This window comes from Microtus pennsylvanicus, chromosome 8, assembly GCF_037038515.1.
Source record: "Microtus pennsylvanicus isolate mMicPen1 chromosome 8, mMicPen1.hap1, whole genome shotgun sequence".
Taxonomy (NCBI): domain Eukaryota; kingdom Metazoa; phylum Chordata; class Mammalia; order Rodentia; family Cricetidae; genus Microtus; species Microtus pennsylvanicus.
The window spans coordinates 57,722,107-57,739,311 of NC_134586.1; the positions used below are offsets into that span (position 1 = coordinate 57,722,107).

The window sequence follows — 17,205 nt, forward strand, 5'->3', positions numbered from 1 at the left end:
CACTGCCTGGCTGAGAAGTAAGCATTCTTTTTTTAAAGATTTACTTATTTACTATATATAGTGTTCTGTCTGCATATATGCTTGCAGGCCAGAAGAGGGCACCAGATGGAATTACAGATGGTTGTGAGCAGCCATGTGGTGGCTGAGAATTGAACTCAGGACCTGGAGAAGAGCAGCAGTGCTCTTAACCACTGAGCCGTCTCTCCAGCCCAAGTAGGCATTCTTAGCAAAGACATCTCCCTCCAGTACTTGTGATTATTTTTTGAGTTCTTGTTTTTAAAAGACACATATTGAAATATATATGGGTTAAACTTTTATTAAAAAAAAATAATAAGACAGGCAAGATGGGCCCAGGGGGGAAAGAAACTTGCAACCAAGACTCACAACCTGAGTTGGATCCCTGGAACTCAAATGGTAAAAAGAGAGGATCAATTTCTACTTCTGATAACCACACATGTGCTATGGTGTGTGCACATGCAAACATAGTCTCAAGATACTCTCAAGTACTCAGAAGTACACACACACACACACACACACACACACACACACACACACATACAAATGTAAAAAAAAATGAACAGATCTGCAATTTGCTTCAAAACAATCTTGAAAGGGACGGATGAAGCCTTATGTCAGTCTCACTGTGAACTGAAGTTGGTGACGGGAGAACTTGACGACTTTTGTACATTATCCATGGTAAAGTTAAAAAGAAAAAACAAACACTACTCCCCACCCTCCATCCAGAATGCTAACATTAGAAGGCACGTGGTGCCAAAAATCCAGTTCTGAAAAGTTACTTTAAGGTCTGTGTTCTGCTGCTAGGAACATAACCAAACAGAATGCTACAGCCTATCACCCTTTGAATGGAACAGCCACAACGAAGTGGCACAGGCAATAATGGTCACAGCAGCATCACAAACAATCTCTTCAACAGTGAAAGAGAAAATGAAGTTACAGTATGCTCACGCAAGAGAATATTACCTAGCAGTGCAAGGTTATAGTTACATGTAACAGTGTGGATAAATCTTGCAAAGAACACTGGGAAAGGTGCCATCAGCACAGAAGAAAATAAATGTGAATTCAAAGCAGGCATGAATTCCCTATAGAGTGAGAAATCAAGACCATCCCTTCTGTGAAAAGGGACAGTGACAAGGAGAAGGAGACACTGTGGGCTTCTGGTACGTCATTGTTATAACAGCTGATCTTAAGAGCTTTGAGAACGAGGATGTTTTGTACACTCTTTGCACATTAGCTCAAAATAACAAGGTCAATTTAAAAGGTAAAGTGAGCACGGCTGTGAGACCTGGTGAGGGGACACAACCACTGCGAGGACTCAGCTCTGCTCCTCTGCTGGCTCTGTGCTCACGGTCCTCACCATTGACCATTCAAAGGGCACCTGCTCCAAATGTCAGGGGCTGGGGACATCATCAGTAGTTTACGCTCTACAGCAGATCCTACAGCTAGACTCCGCAGAGCCCTAATGTAGAGTAAACAAAGCCTACTCTTTTCACAAGAGTGGGCACGATGACTGCTCCTGATTGCAGGATGCCAATCCCCACCACTCAGCTACCTGCTGATACAGAAACGTCACAAGGCCACACTGGCCGGGTGTGAAGCACTCTCTATCACCTCCCCATCTCAAATGTAGCCATTCCCTTATCATGGGCTCAGTGCCAGCTTTCTCAGAAACCTAATCAGGACAGACACTCCAATAGTCCGGTTGAGGAGAGCTTTGCTCTTCCACTATCCACCTGATAGCCTAGAAAATGGAGGCTCTGGAACAGCCCCAAGCAAGGGGTACACTGCCACTTTATTTACCCAATTCTCAGCTCCTAGGTATTGAGAACAGAATACTTCGAACAGAATGCATCAGAAGATTGTGACAACCCGAAACTGTCCTTCTGAGGGAGCTAACAGCAAATCTTGCACATCCCAAGAACAGCTCCCTTGACTGCAACCCAAAATTCCTGCTGGAGGGCAGAGGCTGCCCATTGCTGACTGGTGCCTCTATTTGTTAGCCGCCTCTCTGTGCTGACAAGCTGGCAGGGGTGTGGGTGATGGACAATGAGACCTGCTGTTTGCTAGGAGAATGGCTGAGTGGTGCTATCTCTGGCAGAAATGACATAAATGACGGGTTTCATCTGCTGGCTCAGGTTTCTGAACCCTTGACAGGGACCTTCATCACATCAAGGAAATAGCACAGACTCCTGGCTTTTCATTTCTGGTCAGCTTATGGTTTCCTCCCCACCCCCACTGCCAAACCTCGCCAGAATTCAAAGGCACAGGGCAGGAAGACAAGCAGGCCAGGCCTCCTTTCTAAAGCCAGTCGATGGCCTGCCCTTTTATTCTGTTGGAGGATGGAGAAAGTTTTCTTTACCTTGCTCTCATCAACAGATGGGCAAACCTCTCCTCATCAGAAACTGCAAACCACAGCCAGGCGCTAAGATAATTCGTCTGTATTTTTCAGTTTAAAGCAGTAAAATTATCCAAATGCACATGCCTACATGAGGCTCAGGGTTTTTTCAAATTTTGTCAATGTCAGTAAAACAACTTAAAATAAATCTTTAAAATTTAAAACAATTCACATATTTAAAGCAGATCCAATAACTTGCTATTTAAATAATTAATGAGTTACAGTAAACCATAGACAGCTGGATGTGGGAAAGGCCAGCAATCCCAGCACTAGGAAAGCTGAGGCAAGAGGATTGAGGTCAAGGCAAGAAAGGCTAAAAGTCAAATAGAAAAAGAGGAAGAAAGAAGGAAGAAGAGGAGGAGAAGGAAGAAGAAGTAGTAGCAGTAGTAGTAAGACACCAAAAAAAGGAAAAAGAAAACAATTGGCATACGTTTTAATAGAATAAAGTGCAGCCACCGCTGCTTGCTAAGGAAGGACCCCTTGAGCCCAGCAATTGGGACAAAATGGTCATACAGTGAGATTCAATCTCAAAAATTAAAAGGGAGGAAGGGCACAAGGAAGAGAAGAAAGACAAACAACAAGGAAAAACAAGAACTAGTTCTCAGGAAGGTTCCCAGCTGTGAGAGCCTATGAGCCACAGCCACCTCTGCTGCTCTTCCAGACCACCATGGAAACGCAAGCAACACACTACACCCCAAACAATGGGCTGGAACCCACAAACACGCACACCAAGGTAAAGCAAACCAGAACAGCCACAGCATAGCTCCACCTGGACAAAGCAAAGCAAAGACCCTCCTTCCACCCCCATTCAGGACACAAGAGGTGGACAGTCTCAGCTGTCATTCACCAAGGCTTCCCCTAGCAGAGAGCAGATGGGAGACCAGGGGGTACTAAGATATGCGAGCACTGGTGGTCTCTACACGTGGGCCGAGGGGTGACTGGTGAGCTTAGACACTCGGGTTTCCACCATGCTGCTTGAAGAAGGCAGGAGCACATTTGCAGTAACAAATGTTTTGTAGGTTTTTCAAAGGCTTCTTCTATGTATGTGGCTGTGTGTCTCTGTGTGTGTGTACTTGCATAGTGCCAGTGTCCAAAGCCATAAGAGGGCACTGGATGCCCAGAACCGGAGTGACAGGTGAAAGTGGGTGAGCGTTAGGAACAAACTCAAGTCCTCTACAACACAGCAAGTACTCCTAAGACTGAGCCCTCTCTAGCCCCTACTTTGTAGTTCTTTTAAACTATAAACCAAGGTCTCTGACTTAAAGAGGGAGTCACCCAGCAGTTGGGATGTGGTCTAGTGAGTTCCATCCTAGTACCCCTTAAAATATCTAAAAATGAACCATCTCAGAGTCTGATGCAAGCGGAGACAAGGCAAGAGGAGGCAGCATCACACAGCTCTACGCTTGGATCTTCCTCAAGGCCACCTGCTTCTCTCGCACGCTGGAAAACTTCAGGAAGCATCCACTACATGCCAGGTCGGGGCCAGAAAGACCCACACCTCTCTCCACATTCTAACACTTCTCATCATCTCAAATGTAAACACAGACCCTGTAGCCTCTCTCTGCCCCACCACAGACCCTTCCATAAGCCCTAAGAATTCTACCATGGACTTCTCCAGAATCTAGTCACCTCCTGCTCAGACCCCAGTGGGTCTCCCTCTGCCATGCTTCAGTGAAGGGGAACTGTAGAGCTGGACTAGAGCCGACAGGCACCTTCTACTTAATTGCTTCAGCTTACACTCAGGGTAAAGGCCTGACCCTGCCCTGTGGCAGAATAGCAGACTATCTCAGCCCCTGCTTTCTCACCTACCTCTAGTGATCCACTATATTTCCTTAATATTTCCCATAAAAAAAAGAAAAATTTAAAAATAAAAACTTACTTCTTGGGGGTGTGTGCTAGTGAGATGCTCAACAGGTACAGGGATTTCTGTACTAGCAGAAACCTAAAGTCAATCCTAAGAAGCCATGTAAAGGTAAAGAGGAGCTGGACGGTGGTGGCTCATGCCTTTAATCCCAGCACTTGAGAGACAGAGGCAGGTGGGCGGATCTCTGTGAGTTCAAGACCAGCTTAGTCTACAGAGTGAGTTCCAGGACAGGCTCCAAAGCTACAGAAAAACCCTGTCTTAAAAAAACCAAAATAATAATAAATAAAAGTAAGAAGAAAACCAACTCCACAAATCCTAACTGCCACTGGCATGCATAGCCAATGTGCCTACACATACATCATGTACCCCTCTAATAATAATATTAAATACATTTTTTTGTTTTGTTTTTCAAGTCAGGGTTTCTCTGTAGTACATTTTTTTTTAAAGAAAAAAGTACTTTTAGCCAGGCAGTGGTGGCACATGCCTTCTCAGCACTTGGGAGGTAGAGGCAGGTGGATCTCCAAGTTCGAGGCCAGTCAGGACAGCCAGAGCTACACAGGAAAACCCTGTCTTGAAAAACAAACAAAGCGTTCTTTTCTGGGAGCTCGGGAGGTGACTCAATGGGACAGAGTACTTGCTCTGCAAGCATGGAGATGGAGCCTGGACTTCAGCACCCTTGTTAAAAAGCTGGACATGGTGGCACAAACACCTGTGATATCAGCACAGATGGGGTAGGGCAGAGTCAGAAAGATCCCTAAGGCTTCATGGCTACGAGGCTAGCTCCACGTTCAGTGAAGCTGTCTAAGATAGGGCAGAGTGACAAGAGCAGGGACACAGCATCCTCCGCTGGCCTCTGCACACACACGTCCACAGTCCACTCTGAGCGGAGAGGGATGCAGATGCCCACAGCACCCGAGCAGCCCTCAGCAGCCTGTCTTTGAACAGCAAGACCTGAAAATCAATCTAAATGTCCATCTTCACAAAAGGGCTACCCACACAGCTACAGGAGACCATGTTTCCAGAGCAATTCGCAAAAAACGAATCTGAGGACATACCTAGCACTAGACCAACAGATACAAGCCTTAAAGATCATCTGGAAGTCCTATGTATGAGCATTAACTCAGAAGAGGCCATTCTCTCCCAAAGTCAGTCTCCAAGCCCGGGCTACAGAAAGCAGGCTGACCTGAGTTCCAACTGGCTTTGCTACTTACTAGTTATGCCACTGGCCAAGTTCGTTTACCTGATTCCCCAAATGCTAAATACAGACAGAAAAGTTTGGCTAAGGGAAAAAACGTTCTGGCATATAACAGACACTGTGGCAGCAGTGTAGGCCCTAAGAGGCTGGCATCACAAGTTTCAAAATTTGGCCAGTCCCTAGTATCCTTGCTTTGACAAGTCACAACTCCTTTGGCCTGCCACTGAGGACCAGATACTATAGCAGCTCCGCACTCAATGAGTGGCTTGAGTCAAAGCCTGTTCAATGGACAGCCACCCTGGCATGCAGGGGCACTAAGGAAACCTGGCTCTTGCTCGCTTTCTTGCTCTCTCCTTTCTCTCTCTTTCTCTCTCTCTCTCTGTATGTTTGTGTGCATGTGTGTGCCTAAAACGATCTCTTTAGCCAGTGTGGTGGCACATCCCAGTACTTGGAAGCAGAGGTAGGCAGATCTCTGGGAGTTTGGGGCCAGCCTGGTCTACATAGCAAGTTTCAGGACAACCAAGACTATATAGTGAGATTCTGCTTTTCTTGAAGAGGCTGGTGCTGAGGTCAAACCTGGAGCTTTGCATGTGCAAGCACACCCTTAAGCCATACTCTGATCCTGACTTACATCCATTTTTCCCATGTGAAGAACCCAAGTGCCATAACTGGGGTCCACAGTTATGGTTAGAACACCGGGGTTTTGTCATGCACGTGCAAGCATAATGGCAATGTGCCAAAGGAGAAACAGACACAAATCCTGTCATATGGCATCTTTACAACCAAGAGGCTTCAAGGCTCCTGGAGATGAAAGCCACTTTCCCACCGTCCCCACACTCATCACTCACCAATGGCCCTGCGGAAGTTCTCCATCAGCACCTCTGTCTTCTTGATCTCAGTTGAGTACACTTCACTACCCACCATCGGGCAGAAAGGGACTTTACTGCCCAGCTCCTGAGCAATAGCCAGAGCCAAGGCTGTCTGTAGAGGACAAGAACAGGAAGACATTTGCTTAGTGCTAGAAATGGTCATTCAGAGACACAGGTTATTAAAACAGCATCTGCCGGGAGCAGTGAAGTCTCATCCTCTATCCTCACAGGCATGTTTCCATGTCAGAGGCTGGCTCTGTGCACTCTGAATATCATACACCCCACCCTGATCACCATTATACTTACAAGGGATGCCCCAACTAAGGCCTGACTGCAAGTGCTTCACAAGACCCCCACATCTAAGCCGATGCTACTGTTTTCTTCACTCTACCATGGAAGGAACTAGACACAGCCCAGGTGCCACACCCTAGGAAGGGGCACACCTGGACTGGCAGTGGTTCTCACCAGAAAGAGCACCATCTTCCTGACTCTTCTCTCTCAGCCTCAAACAGCATCTGGCCTGTCTGCACAGGCTACTACAAGGCCCTAGACTTCTTTCTGTTTGTACACACACCACAAACACCAACCTATAGGTCAGTAGAAATCAGCACTGAAGGGATGCATCACTTAATGTCCACTTTATATTAAGTGGCCCACAAGGGAAGGAAACCTAGGCAGGGTTTTTTGACATGAGTCACATTAGCACACTCTGGGAAACACAAATGGCTGCAGGTAATCAACTATGGCGGGCAGAGGCTAGCTGAGCAAGGCCGGGTGGAGTAGAGATAGGGGCAAATACCAAGGAAGAAAGGCAAGTGTCTAAGAGCGACAGACAGCACGTACAGATGACCTGACAACAGTGCTTCCTGCTTCTTTCAATCCCTTTTGGTGATGGTTTCAAGATAGTACAATCTGGCAGCAAATTAACATAAGGTAAAGTGCAGAAAGAAGTAGGCTGTGAGACGGAAACTGGATGGCAGTGCTATCCGCCGCCATTTGGAGTAACCTTCACACTGAGCAAAGCTGGAGGCCTCATCAGTCAAATGAAAGATTAAAGTACATTGCCCACAAACTGGTTCTGTGTGGTTTTCATCACCCTGCGGCAGCAGTTGACTCCCGCTGCAGCCTTCTCAGCCCCAGAACATCTGGGAACACACCTGCCACTGACTCAGCTCAGGCACACACCTGAGTTTATGAGCCCAGAGCAGATGACAGTAACACTGATATTCTAGGAGCAAGGGGAAGATGTCTGGACTGTGACAGGATACAGAGGAACATATTCTGACATGGGACACCCGGTGGGGGCCCGGGGCTGCCTGTTTGGCAGTCACCCTCAATTCTCCATCCTCGGCTTCAGACTTCAGAGTGCCCTCACACAATTCAGCGGCTCCTGTGCCTCCTTTGGCCTAATTCAGAAGCGGTCATCTATCCAAGTGGACAGGGTAAATGCTGAGGGGAGCGCGCTGCACTTTCTGTTTCCTCTGGGTGAAAGGTCCTAGAAGGAAAGTTCCTGCCCAGCCCTCTCACCTACCACTGTGAATACCTCACAGACCTTCCACAGGAAGCTTCAACCCCATGTTCTAGTTTGTATTTGCCTTTTTGGTTTGGGGATTTGTTTCACTGTTTGTTTTAGTTTTTTTGACAGGTAGAGTATGACAGCAAATTACGATATAGCTGGCCTGGCACTCACGACATAGCTCAGGCTGGCCTGAGCTCCAGCCTCAACTGCCTCAGTGCTAGGATTGCAGGCACGCACCTTTGTGCCCCGTCCTGATTTGTATTTTATAGATTAAGAAACTGAAATATAAAGTTATTCAAGGCCAGACAGTCCAGCCAGGATGCAAGCACTGCTCTAGCTTCCCTTATGTGTGCACACCACGTCACTGACCCTTGGCCCACAAAGAAGCTGCTGAAAAAAGGCTGAGCAGGTTTACTCCAGTCTCATCTGGGCGCCTCCTTTCCTAAAGCCCAAGCACTAGCCTCACTGTCAACTGTCCTCAGGAATGGAGCTGCACCAGGACACCAGGACAGTAAGGGTGCCCCTGCCTCTTCATGCAGCAAAGCCGCCTCACCGCCAGGCAAACTGCAAGTTTCTCCTCAGACAGCACGTGCCTTCAAACTCACCGCACCAGAAAACTTACAAAGTGAGGCCAAAGATTTTAGTTCTTCACATGTCCAGTCAAATTGGCCAGTATCACACAGGAATGAAGGACTCACATGCTAGCAACATGGTGCCAACTACACAAAAAGCCCAAGGGTCCACAAAGCACCTAGATGTGCAAGAGCATGGACAACTTCTGTACGCAAGTGTGCAGAGTCTGTAGCTTCTGACAAAATACAATGTTACAACAGAAATCCCCGGACAGAAAACAGGACCACAGAAAGACAGAAAGATGAGCCGCCAGGGAATATACCTGGGTACAGTGCGTGAACCTTTGCCCTGTCCTAGCTGCAAGTGAGGAAAAGTCCCCTGGCACTCACAGACAACTGCACTGCTCTGTGATAGTCCAGAAACCTAGAGCAGGGTCCCTCAGCAAGCACACAGTCTGAAGGGAAGGAAGAAGTTTCCAGATTTGCCAAACTCAACTCCACAAGCAAAATAAATTTAGAATAAAATTAAAGAGAGAGAGATTTTTCCTAAACAAGGCATAGAGCCACATTCTCCCCCTGCTCCCCCCTTAGCCAGAGTTTAAAGTGGCAAAAAGACTCATCTTTTGGGGGTTGGGGCCAAAGTCGGATAGGCACCATAGGTCAGCCATGAAATCTTCAACAAAGGATTGATCTAGATGCTTAAAAATGTCAGTGCAGGTCTGAGGAGATGGCTCAGGAGACAAAGACACTGCTGTTGAGGCTCACAAGCTGAGGTGGACACCTGGAAGGCCCACAATGGAAGAAGGAAGCCAGCTCCCAGTTATCACCTGACCGCCACACGCAGACCATGGCAGGCACAAACCAACCCCCTCAAATTAAGTAAATGTAATGTTTAAATATTAGCATCATTAAGAGAAAACAAAGCAAAATGGCGGGGACAGTAACTCTTCTAAATGAAAGGAAGGTAAAGAAACGTAGGGTTTACTGCCGGGGTGTGCCTCTAACTGCATGTGTTCTCTCTCTCTCTCTCTCTCTCTCTCTCTCTCTCTCTCTGTGTGTGTGTGTGTGTGTGTGTGTGTGTGTGTGTGTGTGTTTTGTTGTTGTTGTTGTTTTTGAGACAGGGTTTCTCTGTAGCTTCGGAGCCTGTCCCGGAACTAACTTGTAGCCTCGAACTCAAGGAGATCTGCCTGCCTCCACCTCCCGAGTGCTGGGATTAAAGGCATGCGCCGCCACCACCACCCAGCCGAGTTCTGACTTTCTTTTTCCGGTGCTACTGAGGATAAAGCACAGGTCCTGTGTGAGCCTGCATCTCTCAGACAAATACATGGCAAGTCTGAATTTTATAATAAAAGTGAGAAACTGAAGAACTCTTTTTTACAAGTCATCTTGTATATACACACATGTATGCACATAGTGTGTGGGGTGCATGTGCACACGTATGTAAACGTTGGAGGCTGACCCTGGGTATCACCCTCAATCACTACCTTCTTTTTTAATGGGTACAACTGTGTCTGAGTGTAAGCTACATATATTCACATGTCCGCAGAGGCCAAACAAGGGGATCTACCCCCTCGTAGTTAGGGGCACAGACACTTGTAAGGTACCTGGCATGAGTGCCGGGAACCAAACTCAGGATCTCCAGAAGGTCAGCAATTCCCGTAACCATTGAGTCATCTGACTCAGGATCTCTCCCTGACCCAGCCAGTCTGGCTGGTCCACTTGTCCCTGCCTCTGGGCACTGGAATTAGGGGCAAACACTATCATGCAGACCCTCATGCTTGTGTGGCGAGTGCCTTACCAACTGAGCCATCTCCCCAGCCGTTTACACTTCATTTTCATCTGTTTACTAACACAGCTCATCCTCTGCAGTTAGACTTTCTGTGTTCAGGGGCAGCCTGGCCTATATACTGGGTTCTAGGGCAGCCAGAGCTACACAGTGAGACCCAGTCTCAAAACAAACACACCATCTATTCAATAGTTAGGATTTCAAAGTAAGAATTAGTTATTTTCTTACCACTCATTTAAGAACAGTGCGGGGCGGGGGGTGTTGTGGAATATTTGTTTACACTGTGTGAAGATGTGATTAGTTTAATAAAGAGCTGAATGGTCACTTGCTAGGCAGGAAAGATAAGCGGGATTTCCAGGGAGAGAGAAGAGGAGGAGGAATTTAGGAGCTTGGATTACAATAAAGATACACCAGGACAGGGAGAGGAAATAGGAGGTACAAGATGAAAAAGAGGTAATGCCACATGATAGAACATAGGTTAATATAAATGAGTTAATTTAAGTTATAAGAGCTAGTTGAGAAAAGCCTAAGCTAAAGACCAAGCTTTCATAATTAATAAGCCGTCTCTGTGTTGTTACTTTTGAGCTGGTGGTCAACAAAAAACCTTACTACAGGTGGAAGAGGTTATTTTTTTACACACACAAACCCAGGTGCATGTTCTCTGTGGCCCCTGTGAAGAAAAACTGAGGCACAGACTAGGAATTCTGGTAACTTTCAGGAATCCCACCAGTTAGACATAGTGAGGCCACCTATCATCCTGGCACTTGAGGTAAAGGTAGGAAGCTCAGCAGTTCAAGGCCAGCCTGGGCTACACAGCCAGTTTGAGGCCAGGCTGGGATGCATGAGAGACACTATCTTAAGGGAAACCAAAACCAAAACCAAAAAGGGTTAGCAAGATGGCTCAATGGGTAAAAGCACTTGCCCCACATGGCAGCCTGAGTTTGAGTCCCAGACCCCACAACAGAGTTCAAGAGAACCAACTCCTGAAAGATGGCCTCTGACCTCTACACATGTCCTATGTAACATGCACACTCACACACATGTCGGATAGAGTGAACACCCTTAGAAGAGATATCACTCTGGATTTTAAGACACTCAGATCAACAGGTATTTCCTAACAAAGCAAAGGAGACCTGAAAGATATAAAAGGAACATTCTAGAGACAATGAGACCCTCTAAGGATTTCACTCTCTGTTGGAGGTAGGCCAGGGTAATTTTAACTTTAGAAAACAGATTTTATATGCTAAATTGTATTACTGTACATTGGTTTTTAAAACATTCATATAACAGTCTAGCTAGAGACTAGTTAAGACATGAATTCAGTTGGAGTTAAACATTAATATCATTTTCTTGGGTAGCTTAAAAAAAAACAAAAGAACAGAAAATGAATGAGTACCTTGCCAGTTCCAGGCGGCCCTGCCAACAAGACAGCTCTTCCAGCCATTTTCTTGCTTTTGATTAATTCTACTATGACGCCACATGCCTGCACACAATGGAAAGAAACAATCCGTCAACATTAAAATGCCTCACGGTAGAAACAATTCAGTGCGTGGTCCACATAGTTCCCATACTCTTCCAACCCTGAGTGCTGCTATGGAGCAGAATGGCGCAGTAGAGATGAGGCAGCAGAACCGTGTGCTCAGCTCAGGGCACAAGACCACAGCTACGGAGAGAAAAGGGTAATGAGATAGTGGCCACGGGGAGCAGAAAGGTCTTTCTCATAACACTCTACGTAACACTGGAAGAAGCCCTGGGCAGAAATCTATATTCCAGGCAAAAATCAAAAACTGAAAATATCCACAGCAGAAGCTTACATGTCTACAGAACAGCAAGTTCCACAGCTAAAGTAAGGTAGCAAGAAGAGAAAACGGAGACCGAGGCAGCAGAAACCAGTGCAGATCTGGAACTTAAAGTTCAAAGGCAGCAGGGATGTGGATTCCAGGCCACAACATTATCTAAACAAAAAAGGTATGCTATGACATCGTCCAATAAAAGGACTGGAAAGGGCTGCTGAGATGGCTCAGTGGGTAAAAAGCACTTGCAGCAAAACATAGAAGAGCTGAGTTCGATCCCTGGATCTCACAGTGGGAGGACAGACCCTCTGGCCTTTACCAAAGCAACACAGCAATCCCATGATGGCATTGTATGTGCGCCAGCCATATGCACTTGAGGGCTTGCGTGCACGTGCACACACACACCAATTCACAAATGAAATGTAAAGAAATAGCAGCTAACACTAAAAGAATAGGAAGGGTCTTTAGAAGATCATCAATCTTACTTTTCAGTACCAGGGAAGCTGCTGGTGTGACTGGTCATACAAGAATCCAATGCAGAGCGTCTAGGGCAGACGCCAATGTCATATACACTCCAGCCTATATGCTGGCCCTTTCCCTTGCCAGCTGAGTGCCCTCAGACCTGTTTTACTGCAATCTCTGAGAATCATGACTACTCGTCTGAATGTAAGTGTTCAAAATAACTCTTTGGACACACAAGGGCTTAGGGGCAAAGTGTGCCGAGGCCTGCAGTTGACTCTGAAATATGACAGTAGATTCATCCATGAACAGGTATACCATAAAGCACCACTGTAGGGTGTTCACTGGAGAACTTAGGTACGCTAAGTATTTACTGTGCAAACATTGCAACTTTTTTTTTTGTATGTCTAGAAAGCATCATACCAAAGTGAGGTATGATAACAGAAATGAAATAACAAACAATGGGCTCAGAGCATTCAACTAACTACCATCACCTGCTTGCAAAAAAAGGCGCACGTGAGCTAGGGTCAGATGTTTCCCTTTTAGATAGATGGCACTCCAAGAAGAAACCAGAGTCTTGTCCCTGGCACCTTCAGTTTGCAAGAGACTGAGAAAGCAGTCTTCACCAAATGTAAAGATGAAGTTTTTGTAGCCACTGACCCTCTGCAGAAACCAGAGTGGAGAGGGCTGAGAAAATGGGAAGAATACTGATTTGGGGTAGAAATTGGGGGGGGGGGGGCAGCTTTATTACTGTAGAACAGACAGTTGGATTTCTTCGTGTGCACAACATTAAAGATCAAAACACCTGGCATGACTGCCAATGATTTTAAGTAGACTTAACTGGAATAGCTAAATAGTGCTTGGATGGGGAATAGGCCGGACTGGTTCTCCCATCACTACTTCCCAGGTCAGCTCCCAGGCCAAAAGACTCTAAAAACTTAGTTCTGTGCTTAACCCCACAGCCTTCCACTCCGTTTCCGGTGAGACCTAACTTGTGTGCCCTGACCCGCAAAGGATGCAATCTTTGCTCGCTAATGTGATCCCCGCTTCTTCTGATCTCGGTGGGTTCGGGTCCCGCTGCACACTCCCCGCGCACATGCTCCACGCCCACCTCTCTCGCGTTCTCCTGGCCCACGAGCCCTGAAGCCGCCTGCTTCGCCAGGCCGCTCTCGTCCAGTCCCAGCCCCTTCACATGGCTGTGGGAGGCGATGCGCTGCGTCTTCGTGGTGCTCTTCACTTCCTCAATCTTCATTTTGACGAGCGTCTGGACACACAACTGGCGTGGACAGGTAGGCACTGCGGCACGCCAGGCGCCCGGGTTACCACGCGGCCGTTACTAGGCCGCTCTCTGAGACCCGCCCTTGTCAGCGCGCCATTGGCAAAAGCGAGAAGGTTTCGGTTTCTATTGGCTGCAAGAAACGCTCGTCGCTGGCTGCGGGTTAGTTCCGCCCACCAACTTCCGTTTGTGTCACAGGTTGGATTCCCCCAGGGCAAGCGTTTCCTCCCCGGGCTCTCTTTGATGGGGAACCGCTAAATACTTTAAAGCACTGTCAATGTTAGTGGCAGTTTTTTGTTTGTTTGTTTTCGTAAACGCCTCTTTTAATGTTTATTTTTACTCTAGACTAATATGTCTGTGCCAGGGTGAGGTGACTCACTGACAAATGTTAGACTTTCCCAGGTATCTAGCTGCCCCGAGAGAACTTTCAGCAAAGCAGCTGCCCAAACTTCCCCCACGCCAATCGGAGTATTTAAGACACCCCAAGGATGCCCTGAGAATGCTCTGCCAACCACTTTACTTTTTGATAGACTACAAGAGATCCAGAAGGCAATTTATGCCATATTTTGGTCATCACCTATCTAATGAACTTTTTTTTTTTTTAAGATGGGTTTATGTAGCCTTGACTGGCCTAGAACTCAGAGACCCACCAGCCTCTGACTCCTGAGTGCCAGGATTAAAGGTGTTACCACCATACTCTTATCCTTTTGATCAGACAGGAGTGGGCACAGTTCTACAGGCAGCCCAGGCAAAACAGCCTGTGATTGGTGAAAGCATGGTCCTTCATTTGAATCAGCAACTGCTATTGGTGCAAATGTGGTCGTTTGGTTTCATGAATCACTGTGCCATAGCATAAATTTAATCTTTCATGTGCGTGCATGAAGGGCTGTCCTAAGGACGGAATTATTATTATTATTATTATTTTGAATTTTTCGAGATAGGGTTTCTCCGTAGCTTTTTTGGTTCCTGTCCTGGAACTAGCTCTTGTAGACCAGGCTGGCCTCGAACTTACAGAGATCCGCCTGCCTCTGCCTCCTGAGTGCTGGGATTAAAGGCGTGTGCCACCATCGCCCGGCTGTCCTAAGGACGGAAAACACTCTTGTTTACCGTCCCCTACAACATTCTGGCTATGGAAGCAGGTGTCCTTCACTTTTCAAATCAGCTAGGAGTCATCTTTCTGCGCTGCAGTGTGCCATGTATTGCAAAATTAGGCCCACTATAAGACTTGTCTTGGGTGGTCTTTCCACCTCTGTTAGTAGAATTGTGGGCTGAGCTAGTAACATGAAGAAGACAAGACAGGAGTCTGCAGCAGTGAAGATGGTGACAAAAGGGCAGCTGGAGAGTTCCAGAATGACTGGGAGCAGAAATGGCAAGTGACAGGCAGCAGCAGAGAAACCCACGGCAGAGGCTGCTAGACAAGTTCCAGGGAACGCCGAGTCTCTCTATTGTTTTCTATGTGGAGGTGTGTCTGCCTGCATGTGTGAAGTGTACATCACACACATGCAGTGCCTGAGGTCAGAAGAAGGTGTCAAATCCCATGGAACTGAAGGTACAGATGGCTGTGAGCCACCATATGTGTGCTGGGAATTGAATTTGGGTCTTCTGGAAGAACAGACAGCCAGTGTTGAGCCAGCTCTCCAGTCCTGGGAGCTTCAAAGTCTTAATGGTCAAAATGTCTAGTATCCGAAACTGTAGAGTTGAGGGGTCCCAACACTTGGCCATTCGGAAGCTATAATGCGAGCAGGCATTGCTTGCTGCTAGAAGCTGTGTATGACAATAGTTTCTATGTACAGTGACCACAGGCAGCTAAAACCAAGAGCAATAAGCCACCAACCTGAGCACCTGAAGCTGCAAGCCTATGGCTTTTAAAGCCTAGAACAACAGGGTCCCTGGCTCTCAAAGCTGAAGCCACAAGCCTCTGGCTCTGCTGTCCATCCCAGAAGAACTTCTCACCTACCCAGGATTTCTGAGTAGAAGAACTCGGCCATCTTATTGGTTATGACAGGGTCACTTCCCAGCACCATATAACAAACAAACAAACAAAAAAAAACAAACTATAGGCTAAAGAAGTTCAATGAGTAGCCCAAGAACATACAACAGGTAATCAGCACTGGAATTCCAATGGGAGACGTGAAGCTTGAAATCCTACATCATGTCTACCCCATCCCACAGCCAGAAAATATGTTCTGTCAGGTTTCCATAGTGATACTGTTTGCCTTCATAACTGTACCTCCATCCATTCAACAAGCATCTGTTAGCGCCTGTGTGCACTCAGACGCTATAGTGCACTCAGAGACAGGCAGGAAATAACCTTGATGAGCTTACAAGGAGTTGGGAAACATGTAACAAATGCGCTGGGACAAATTCCCTAGTCTAGTGGTATGCAAGCCCAAAGCGGGCACCAGGGGCAGCCTGCAGAGCCCAGGAAGGCGGCAGTAGGTGATGGTGCTGGGTGACATCCTGACTGACAGTTGGGACTCCCTCAGAAGTAAATGAAGCAGCACCAACTTAGAGATGAGTAAACTGAGGAAGGTAAGCCTTGACCAGAGTGTGTAGACAGGGAGGCCAGAGAGATGGCTCAAGAGTTAAGAGCACTGGCTACTCTTGCAGAGTACCCAGGTTCAGTTCCCAGCATCCATGCTGGTAGATTGTAGCTGTCTGTCACTATGGCTCTAGGCATCTGTAAAGCCTGCAATACTCTCTACAGTACAGTACAGTTCATGCGCCGCTGTACCGTTCAGGAGCCAGGCAAGGCCCTGGAGATGAAAAGAAAACACAAGAGACAGGAGTCATTTGTGAGGAGATAATGCCCAATGCCCTTTATTCAAACTTAGGAAAAACCTTATATATCTAGCTGCTGCACAATGGAATTCCCCCCAGGCAGGTGGGAAATTACCACCCACTAGATGGAGTAAACAATGGCCCTATAGCTAACCACCTGGGGGGCAGAGGGAGCACAGGAACAAACAGGATGTTTAGCCGGAAATTTCAACAAGATGTCTTGCCAGAAACTGTCCTCAAATGAACCCTGAGAGGAGGGGTAGACCCATGGGCCCTACAGGGATTCAACACTGTCCTGGCTAGTTTATTGTCAACTTTACTCAAGACTTACTTAGGAAGAGGGAACCTCAATTGAGAAATTGCCTCTGTAAGATTTGCCTGTAGGCAGGTCTGTAGTGCATTTTCTTAATTAGTGATTGATACAGGAAGGCCCAGCCTATTGTGCTATCCCTTGGCAGGGGATCTTGGGGTGTGTATGAAAGCGGGTCAGGCAAGCATTGGAGAGCAAGCCAGTAAGCAGCTTCCTCTCTGGCCTCTGCTTCAGTTCCTGCCTCCAAGTTTTGTGTCCTGTGTAGTAATAGGAGCAGCGGTGCTGTGTCCCCAGCACCCCGGCCACCTGGCTAGCTTATGCCCCGAAATAACAACACACAAACTGTATTCATTTAAACACTGCTTGGC

At 47.0% G+C, this 17,205-nt stretch overlaps 1 protein-coding gene across 1 annotated transcript in view; it reads right to left on the reverse strand.

The window, feature by feature from the left end:
• Ruvbl1 (RuvB like AAA ATPase 1) overlaps positions 1 to 13,850 on the reverse strand; it is a 34,588-nt gene extending 20,738 nt beyond the window's left edge. The window contains exons 1-3 of the mRNA XM_075983547.1: positions 13,582 to 13,850; positions 11,615 to 11,701; positions 6,321 to 6,453 (exon numbers count right to left, since the gene is read on the reverse strand). Of these exons, the coding sequence (XP_075839662.1) occupies positions 6,321 to 6,453; positions 11,615 to 11,701; positions 13,582 to 13,722 (361 nt within the window). The 5' untranslated portion in view covers positions 13,723 to 13,850. The remainder of the gene's footprint in view (positions 1 to 6,320; positions 6,454 to 11,614; positions 11,702 to 13,581) is intronic.
• Between the last annotated feature and the right edge of the window lie 3,355 nt (positions 13,851 to 17,205).